General features: G+C 46.7%; 1 protein-coding gene across 2 annotated transcripts in view; it reads right to left on the bottom strand.

Moving 5' to 3' along the window:
• Positions 1 to 7,726, bottom strand: part of HSD3B7 (hydroxy-delta-5-steroid dehydrogenase, 3 beta- and steroid delta-isomerase 7) — an 18,970-nt gene extending 11,244 nt beyond the window's left edge. The window contains exons 1-2 of one of the 2 annotated variants that reach the window (XM_034752946.1): positions 7,510 to 7,726; positions 3,581 to 3,736 (exon numbers count right to left, since the gene is read on the bottom strand). In XM_034752946.1, the coding sequence (XP_034608837.1) occupies positions 3,581 to 3,736; positions 7,510 to 7,657 (304 nt within the window). In that variant the 5' untranslated portion in view covers positions 7,658 to 7,726. The remainder of the gene's footprint in view (positions 1 to 3,580; positions 3,737 to 7,509) is intronic. The other variant, XM_034752947.1, reaches the window with a different exon arrangement.
• Between the last annotated feature and the right edge of the window lie 2,899 nt (positions 7,727 to 10,625).

Here is a 10,625-nt window from a genome sequence, read left to right as displayed (position 1 = left end):
ATTTATTTGGGCATAAGCTTTCGTAAGTAAAAACCTCACTTCTTCGGCATCCGAAGAAGTGAGGTTTTTACTCACGAAAGCTTATGCCCAAATAAATCTGTTAGTCTTTAAGGTGCCACCAGACTCCTTGTTGTTTTTGTAGATACAGACTAACACAGCTACCCCCTGATACTTGACATCATTAGATACTGTGTATTTCAAATGTTGTGTCCACCACATTGGTAGTTTGCAAGCCAACATTGAATACGAACTATGGTTGACTTTGTGTACACCGGCAATGCAGGTAAAAAAAAATACCCAGGTGGTTAGGATTGCCACCTGTTTAGGTTTTCCCAGGATCATCCTTTTTTTGTGATAGCTGTCCCAGGAAATCTGTAAGAACCCTGCCAGCTGTCATGTTTGATTGACTTAGGATCATCCTGGATCTCCTGGGGGCGGTTTTATAGCTCAGAGGTGGCAATTCCACACATGGTTCTAGCCCTGATGCGAAGAGTCCTGAGCTATATGCATTTGAAAAAAACCACAACAGTAATATTTTATACCAATGGTCCAAGCACAAGGCCAAATTTTTCCACCTTCTCTCTCACTGAGCATTGCCCTACTCCAGAGGTAACCCTACACAATGGAGTTAAGGGGCTAGGCAGCATGAGCAAGGATGGCCAATCTGGCCTTGTAGTCAGTTTGTAGCGATTCAGACCAGGCCTGGAGTCCGCTTTCACAAAGGGTGAACAGAGAGAAAAAGGTCTTTATCAGCCCCTGGGAACAGCAATCGGTTTTCATTTCAACAACAAAGGGCCAAAAAAATAATTAAAATGGGGATTGCTCCATTTCTGTTGACTCCCACGGCGTTTGTGACAGGCACTGCTTACAACCGTCCTGGGACAGATAGTGGATTAAATTAAGCCACTATTGTGGCAGGCCTGTTTGTGGACAATACCTATGTCAGCTCTGACAAAATTTTGCAGCTGTGGCATTTGTTATGATTCTATGGCACGATAGGATAGTTGCATTCATTGTGATGATCTTCAGTTTGGGCTCTTCTAGGACAATGTGTATGGCAATGCCAGAACTAGGGGTGACTTCCTACTGAAGTCAATGGAAGCTGAAGGAATTCAGCATCTCATATGTCTGGGTCCCTAAAATATCTAATATCCCTACTTTGATATTCAGCTTCTGTTCTTGAATTTGCAGATCCTGCTTGGATGCATGTTACATTTAATTTTTATATATGTTTGTTTGCTTGCTTACTTGGGATGGGCATTCTTTGGCTTCAGATAGTATTCATCTAAATAGAGCCTGATTTTTCAGAGGTGCTGAGCAGCTACCCTATGAAAATGAGGAACGTTTTAAAGGTCGAAAATTGAACTCCCCAAAAAGCAGAGGGAGGCACAATCACTAGTCACTTCTGAAAATCTTGTCCCGGACCTAGTTCTTTGGGCTAGTTTCAGAGGCCTTCTCTGTTCAACTGGAAAGTCCTCCAAGTTCACAGAGATCTGTAAGTCCCTTTCTAATAAACTGCTGATTTCAAGCAGACAATGAGGAGAGGATCTCACAAAGCCAGTAGAAAACAGAGCCCCGAGGTCTCGCTCTGAATATTACCTGCGCTAACAAAATACAGCCACTTTTTTTTTTTTTAAGCATCAATCTTGAAAACAACAAAAATAGAGAAATGGATGTTGGCCTTGAATGCATCAGTAAATCGCAGGTGCCTTAAGCATTAACCAAGTAGGAAGAAAAATATAAAGATCATCATTGCAGTTAACTATTATATCAGCTAGTGGCCTGACATGCATTAGAAATTCTTGCTGTAATGGGGATTTCATTTTTTTTTATAACAGTGCTCATTCACTGGATTTATGAACCAATTTTATTTAAGCAGATTTGTAACTAAGATGGAAAGGAAATCTGTGTAGGTGGTGACAGGGAGAAAACACTGAGGACAATCTCACATGTATGCAAGGCCTTGTCTACACACACAATGGTAGGGCTTTAACTAGACTGGTGTAATTAAAGGGGTATCAGTGTGGACGCACTTATACTGGCATAAATGTACTTATAGCAGTATAGCTTTTTTTTCCCCCCATTGATTCCAAGGCCAGAAGGGACCATTGTGATCATCTTAATCTGACCTTGTGTATGACACAGGGCAAAGAACTGCCCCAAAATAATTCCTACCTAGAACAGATCTGTTAGACAAACACCCAATCTTGATTTAAAAATGGTCAGTGATGGAGAATTCTCCAGGACAGTTTGTTCCAATGGTTAATTACTCACTGTTTAAAAAAAATTATACCTTGTTTCCAATCTGAATTTGTCTATCTTCAATTTCCAGCCATTGGATTGTATTATACCTTTCTCCGCTAGATTGAGGAGCCCATTATTCAATATATATGTTCCCAGGGGCGGCTCCAGGCACCAGCGCACCAAGCGTGTGTCTGGAGTGGCAAGCCGCGGGGGGCGGGCTGCCGGTCGCTGTGAGGGCAGCAGTCAGGCAGCCTTTGGCGGCGTGCCTGCGGGAGGTCCGCCAGTCCCACGGCTTCAGTGGTAATTCGGCGGCGGGTACGCCAAAGGCGCGGGACTGGCAGATCACCCACAGAACCGCCGCCGAATCCGTGTGACCAGCAGACCGCCCGCAGGCATGCTGCCGAAGGCTGCCTGACTGCCGTGCTTGGGGCGGCAAAAAACATAGAGCCGCCCCTGTATATTCCAGAGGTAGGTACTTACAGACTGATCAAGTCACTCCTTCTCTTTGTTGAACTAAATAGATGGAGCTCTTTTAGTCTATCGCTATAAGGCAGGTTTTCTAATCCTTTAATCATTCTCATGGCTCTTCTCTGAACCCTTTCCAATTTATCAACATCATCCTTGAATTGTGGAAAGCAGAACTGGGCACAGTATTCCAGCAGTGGGTTGCACAGTGCCAAATGCAGAGGCAAGATAACTTCTCTACTCTTCCTCGAGAGTCCCCCGGTCATGCATCCAAAGATTGCATTAGCTTTATTCCCTTGTCTTCTTAATTCTTGTAATTGTAAGCTACTTGGAGCAGGGTCTATCCTTTTGTTCTGTGTTTGTACAGGCCCTAGCACTATGTTGTCTTGGTCCATGAGTGGGTTTCTAGATGCTATTGCAGTATAACTAATAAATCATAATGCATAAGAGTATAATTACATCTACACCAGGGGTTTATACCCCTATAACTATATTGGTAAAACAAATCACTCCCCTAACCAACATAATTATCCCAGTGCAAAATCTGTGTGTAGCTAGGGCCTTATTTGCCAGGGCTGTATTTTGCTCCCTCTCCATGTAACTTGGCATTGCACATATAAAAGCTTTGTAGAACTGGCAGCAAATGTCATTGCCTGGTCTCAGCTAGGGTCGGGGGCCAAGAGAGAAACTTTCTTGCTAATGAAGAAAAGGTCACTTTTCTAATCCACCATCTGAGTGGTGCTTCTGAACTACAGGAAGTAGAAAAGCACTACATCAAAGAGGATACGTGTTATGTTCTCTTACACGACTCCACACACACATGATGTGTGACTATCAGTCTGTACTTAATTCCTTGCTTTAAAGCGCTTACCAGCAACATTGACAGCTTTCATTTCCCGAAAGGGTACAGTATCTGTGTAGTCCACAATAGCAGCTGTGTGAATAACCACATGGACTCCCCGCATGGCAGAGAGGAGCAGAGCGTAGTCTCGGATGTCTCCTTTCATCACTGTCACACAAGTGGTAGCTGGAAAAAATGTTTAACTCCAGATGCAGAAATAAAAACATCTTCCTGCAGAAGGAGAATCCTGCACATAAAACCCTGTTCTGCCTGAGAAATTCAAACCCAGTGCAATTTGCTACTGTAACCCACACACCTCCTGGGTGTGGTGTTCTGTCCCATCTAGTGGCACCAAGACCACTTAGAGAGATTAATGTGTCTGCTCTACAGCCTTAGCCAAGGGCCATGTGGCTTTTAGCTCATGCAGTAGAGGCTCATTCATTTAGCTTTAGAGGGCCCAGGTTCAATCCTGCCTACTGACAACCAGGGTCTGTCGGTATTACACTGCCACTCCACTGAATCCGTTGCACTAAGGCAGAATATGGCCCTGTATCTTTTACACCCAGAGACCTGGGTCCTCAGCTGGTGTACGTCCTTCGCTCCAATGGAACTATGCTGGCTTACGCGCTCTGGATTGGGGCAAGGGTCTGTCATTATAAATGCCTAGCACTCATACACAGTCTAGTACTGAACAAACCTGAACTAATTAATTGAAGCCAACAGGGCCACAGAGATGCAAGTTAGCAGAGAATTGGCCCGGGTTGCTGGTGATGGGGGAGCAGAACTTCACTACAGAGGAAGCCCTATAGAATTTAGCAGGGACAAAACCACAAGAGTCCAGTAGAAATTAAACAGGGTTCTATGCAAATTGCTTAAAAACACATAGAATAAAATAGAGAACTATAGGTTGGTTTAAAAATGGCCTAGGGAAGTTCTCCTTGCCTATTACATTCTGTAAGGGTTTTTTCCCCACAAGGCCAGGGCTTGCTTCTGGGCTCCCCCTTCTCGTTGGCCCAGCTATACTGTACCTGCCTACTTCTGCAGCTACTACTAGTTATTTCCTTACTTCACCAGGGTGTTGTGGTGGATTTAGCCCATTCTCCTGCACTGTAGTTCAGAATACCTGGCTAGAGGTTGGCTCACTGTATTTCCTGGACTTTCTCTAACGTGAGTGAAAGGTGATACAGGTCGGTTTGGCATGGAACGGTGCTGTCTTCTTAGCTTGGGGAGATGGGGCTAAGAGGACACAAGTGTCCTGTCTCCCAAGAGTGTGGAATGGCAGCCTCCACAGGATGGTGGCCAAGACAGTTGGTGGGCGAGTGCCTCTACTCCTAGCTGGATTAGGCCTAGCCTCTGGGCAGAGGTTCAGAGCCTGCAGTTGCAGGCTTCTCCTATGTACTGTACTCCTATACCACCATAAATGTCCCTTCAGTAAAACTCAGCCTGGGGAAGACCCTGTGAAAGACATGGGTCTTCTACATCTGCCGGTCCCAAGCTGTCGTCTGTGGATTGCTGGTGCTCCCCACGGCACTTGCTATAGGCCCCCAGAAAGGTGGCGCTCCACTAGTTTCAAGCAGTTAACTTGCACTAAAGGAAGCTACAAAAACATTGAATCCTCCCCTCATTTTTGTCAGTTAGCAATTGCAGCCCACTGGTGAGGGTGTTTCTAGAGCAGAGGGGACCTGCCAGACCCACTCACCAGTGGGTTACAGGCTGTATTTGCCACAAGGATATTAGGAGATTGGGAGGGTGGGTGGACCACACGGTTGGGAGACCCTGAGATGCTCCCTCTATTAAGACATGGCTCACCCTATGGAAAAGTTTAGGAACTGCCGTCCTCCATGGTTTTGATCCAATTCCAAGGCTTTACGGAGTCCCACTGACTCAGCTGTGACCTACTTAATCATCATGAATATTTCAGCAATCAAGTAAGGGACAGGAAAGCCAATGTCCCTGCAAATGCAGCAGCCAGAGAGTTTGAGGATCAAACAGTGCAGGAGAGATACAGAAATGCCCAGGTGGCTAGGGTCTCTTACCACCTCACTGGCCCCCTGGAGCGAGATCAAATCTCATACTTGCACCAATGAAGGGACCTTTTTTTCTATTTAGTACAGCCTGAGGAGTGAGGTCTTTAAAGCCTGCAGAGCTCCTCTATATTCTTTCACTTTTGCCACTGCAAACGTACGTGTGTGTGTGTGTGTGTGTGTGTGTGTGTGTGTGTGTGTGTGGGCGGGCAAGTGCTGCAGGGGAACTAAGCTGATTGTGACCCTAATGCCCCACTCCTGAGAGGTCCAGAACACCCACAACTCCGGTGACTTAACCAGAATTGTAGGTGCTCACCCCTGAAGGGATCAGGCCCCAGGTAAGGCAATTCTAAAAGGCTGGGGCAAGAAATCAACTGTGCTAGAAAGCCTGGGCTCTTGAGATTTATTTTTCTCAGTGCCCCAGAATTACTTCTAACCCTGTTACTTCTCTCTGGTCTGTTTTGGTCAGATCTGCCACGCAGCATAGGAATCCCCTGAACCAGGACTCAGTGCCTGGAAGGGTTCTCTTGACACAGTCAGCAACTTTGGTTACTATACTAGTGACAGCTGAAAATCTGGTCTGAAACAAAAGGAGTCAAATTCAGACCAAGGTGCAACTCCATGGATTCCTGTTGTCTAACGGCCTTAGGCCAGGCCTACAATCTAGGCGCTACAGCAGCACAGCTACGATGCATAGCTACGCTGTTGTAATCCCGTAGTGCACAGCACCAGAAGGGGTCTTTCCTTCGCTGTCGGAACTCTACTTCCCTGAATGATGGTAGCTAGGTCCATGGAAGCATTCTTCCATTGACCTACCTGCATCTACACCCAAAGTTAGGTCGGCAGATGATTTTTCCCACCTCTGAGCACCGCAGCTGTGTCAACCTAAATATTAAGTGTAGACAAGCCATCAACTCCTACTTCCATGGGGATTTGCACTGTAGTCCCAGTAACCGTGCTTCACGGCAGTCATGTCAGCCAGCAGATGCCCATGTGCTACTAACAAACTCCTACTCCAGAACCCATAAGCCATGCATGGGAATCTTTCCCTTGGGTACCCCCTGGAATCTCCTCTTGTTCTTGTCCTCTCATTCTGTCAGCGTCTAGATGAAACAACAAGATGACTCTCCTCCCTCCCCCAAAAAAGCAAGTGGAGCTCAGAAACTCCCAGGGTTACGCCCAATACAGACTGATACAGAGCACTGGTTGCTGGGCATATCGCTCTGCATGGATGGATGGATGTTTACGACTCCAGTAAAAGGTGCTGTTTTTCCAATGCGCCATATGGTAATAAACTCTGGTTAAAGAGAAAAGGCAGCTATGCAACAATGCTCGGGGTGGATTAGTTTAATTGTACACCTGTACGCTAAAAGACATCTCTAGTTCCTCGGGCAAAGCTCAGGACGCTGATAGAAGGTTCCTTCCAATTATTTCGTTCTGCGTACCAGCCACATTTCAGGACCGCTTCTGCAGTCCTGTCAATTTTTTGTACTTGGGCTAGAACCTTGTTTGGGATGGAGCTGTTTGACAGGCTGGATTTATCTTGCTGTTGTGCGTTCCAGCTGGTCACCAGGCCACTAGGGCAGATGTAACCAGTACGTTGTGTCCTCCAGCTGATGGCTGGGCTTAGGGAGTGCACCTCTTAGATATCATCATAACTGACCCTTGATCCAGGACTCTCCCGGTCCCCTGACAGCATGTCTAGTAGATAAGTCAATGCAGGTCCTCTCTCTGTATAGTTTCAGTCCCGTGCTATCCTTTTCTTAGCAGGAAGTTACTATTTGTAGTCTATTCTGTTCAGGTTCTTACAACATGCCTGTCGCTGTGGTATGGTATCTTATACTATGCCCACCACCAAGCTATCTCCAGCATAAGTGGAACATCTGCTTCCTTGAAAGGAAGAGAGGCTATTGCTAGTACGTGATATTTCCTTACCTGTGGCAAACTTCTTCACTTCCTCGCCTGCCACTGAGTCAAAGACCCGGACTTCACTGACATAGTCCTCCTTGCACAGCAGCTCCACAATGTGCTCCCCAATGAAACCACTTCCTCCTGTCACCAGGTATACCAGCGCTTCACCCATCTTGGAGGGAGGAGTGGTTGCGGTAGAGAGGTGCTTCCAAGATCCTCTCAAATGCTGACTGGGCTCTCCCTCTTGGCAAATTCGTTTAGAGAACAAGTCTAAGGTTTAATCATTATCTAGAGTTGGACTGAACATTAACCTTAAAGTTGTGTGTGGATGAAAATTTGAACCACAGCACAGAGTCACAGAACCCCCTCAGATGCTGCAATACTATGTCCAGACAAGCACTGGGCCATAGGGCTCAGCCTGTCCCTCTCACAGGGATACCCCAAGATGTGCTCCTGTGCTGTCTCCCCACTTTGTGTTGGAAGGAGACAGGTTTTCTGCATGCAGAAAAGTCTTAAATTCTAAACACTTTCACAGGCTTTTCCACTGGAGGCAGATCTGCCCTGTGGGCCTGATTCTGAGTCACTCTGGACTAGATCCACAAACTGAATTAAGCATGTAACTACCACATTAGTTACCTAAATCCAAAATTTAGATCCTCAACTTCCCCCGCACCTCCAGCTGCCACCTAACCCTGTAGGTGCCTAAATTTCTGCTGGTAAAGTCTCCATGGTGCCTAAATTTCTGCCACACTGAACATGGGTGAAGCCCCAGTGGGATCCTTAAACTAAGCATTCCCTTGCCTATCTGGCCTGCTCAGAGAACACCTACTGGATCAGGCCTAGCCCAAAATGGAGATGGTGGTGGTGCCAGTGGACCTCTTTATCACTTTTAGCCCAGCAATTAGAGCACTCACCCAGGATGCAGGAGACCCTCTACCTGATAGGCATTGCAATGCTCAGAATCTCCTAAATCCCTCTTGTGAATATCACCCTTAGTCTTTCTCTTCCCCATCTGTAACATGGGGATAACATGTAACAAAAGGATGGAGCTCAGCTGTTCTCAGTGGTGGCAGAACAAGGAATAATGGTCTCAAGTTGCAGTGTGGGAGGTTTAGGTTGAATATTAGGAAAAACTTTTTCACTAGGAGGGTGGTGAAGCACTGGAATGGGTTACCCAGGGAAGTGGTGGAATCTCCTTCCTTAGAGGTTTTTAAGGTCAGACTTGACGAAGCACTGGCTGGGATGATTTAGATGGGGATTGGTCCTGCTTTGAGCAGGGGGTTGGACTAGATGACCTCCTGAGGTCGCTTCCAACCCTGATATTCTATGATTCTATGATAAGAGCACTGTGCTGCCTCACAGGCCTGTCACGAGGATTAATAGTCTAAGGATATGTCTACACTGCATTAACACACCCGAGGCAGGAGGGTCTCACAGTCCAGGCTCCAGATCAAGCTCAAATGTCTACACTGCAATCTGGTAGTCCCACAAGCCCGAGTCAGCTGACCCAGGCCAGCTGTGAGTGTTACACTGCAGTGTAGACATACCCTGGTGACACCAGCTACTACAGTAAGTGAGACAGCCACACGAGTGCTGCATGAGCGGGGGCTGTTACATCAGGCAGCCTTGATCATGTCCTTATCAGTGTTGCAAGGAAGAATGTGATGAGGTAGGAGGCCTTGAGTTTGGGTTCATTGACATTTTCCTTTGTTTACATGATGTGCTCAGCTCTAGCTGCAGGAGGGGGCTCTTGATAGCTGCAATGTAATCATGCCGGCGCCAGGCCAGGAAACCCGCCAATTGCTGTTTTGAATGTGGTGAATGGTCTGGAGAGAGGGATGACAAGCCTCCAGGATTGTCCTGGAGTCTCCAGGAATTAAAGAATGTCATGTGATGAATCCTCCAGGAATACGGCCAACCAAAATTGGCAGCCCTGTCTGGAGAACAAGATGTAAACGCTGCCAGCCCCACTCCCACCAGCATAAATGAGCAGTAACGCCACTGAAATCAATGACCCAGAACCTTCGCTCTAGCCAAAGACCACAGAGTGCAGAGCAAGAGAGGAGAGAGACAATGGAGAGTTTTACACTCTCCAAACCCCGGTGTCAGCTGGGTGCTAGCATCACTCAGACACAAGGTCTCCAATAGGCTGATACCGCAGCCAGGAAGCGGTGGGGTTTGTGTGGCTTCCCTTAGCCACACCCTCTATTTCAGCAGCAGGGAGGGCAAGAGGTGTAGGAATAGCTGTGTCACTTGTACACCACGGGAGGATTCTGCTACACCAGGGTGCCTCTGGTCGCTGGCTGTGCTGGGGTTAGGGCTGCTTTGTGCGTATAGTGCAATACGGGATTTGGGCCAGTCAGGTTTACGCATGTGTGAAGCGGGCGCTGTCTGTATGAATGACTTGGCTGGAGAAGTACACAACAGAGCATAGCCGTGTTCAGTTAGCAGAGCTGCAAATGGAGAGGTGGGAGTGAGAACACTTTTTCTTTGCAGTAGCTGCAATAGTGGGCGTAAACTGCTCTCTTCCAGAGACCGAACATTTTGCTCTCCAACATTATTTGTACAAGCCCCAGGGATATTGGATCTGACTGGGATGATTTAGCATCATCCGGGGGGGGGGGGTGGATTTAACGCCATCTGAGGCAAAGAAATCACTCCAACCTGCCTTTAGTTACCAAGGGCCTCCATGAACACCACACTGTGACACTGCTACTAGAGGTGACACGTGGAATCTGTAAATTTGTCATCTTGATCTCAGTCAAGAAACTGAGAACTGGGCTGAGTCCTTCATTCGTGTCCCTGTTACAAGGAGACAGAGGTTCTTACAACCTTGTACAATACTACTAAAGGCAGTGAAAGAAAGTGAAGTGGCAAGAGAGAGAGATTTAGGCCTTTGGGAAGAGAATCTGCCTGAATCAGCCAAAGACCTCCAAATACAGGCTACAACATGCCATGTTCACTTACAGTATGTTTATTTCTCAGTGCATTACATGAAAGGTCTTTGGTAGTTGTGGGTTCTTGAATATTGTTCCCACTCTGCTCTGTTTTAAAAAAAAAATGCTGAATACAAAACATTCCATATACAGTAACAAACCCCATAGCAAATAAAGAGAAATAGATACCATGAACAATAATAC

This window comes from Trachemys scripta, chromosome 18 (genome assembly GCF_013100865.1).
Source record: "Trachemys scripta elegans isolate TJP31775 chromosome 18, CAS_Tse_1.0, whole genome shotgun sequence".
Taxonomy (NCBI): domain Eukaryota; kingdom Metazoa; phylum Chordata; order Testudines; family Emydidae; genus Trachemys; species Trachemys scripta.
Note: the sequence above shows the minus strand (reverse complement) of the source record. Positions and strands in the feature narration are given on the sequence as shown.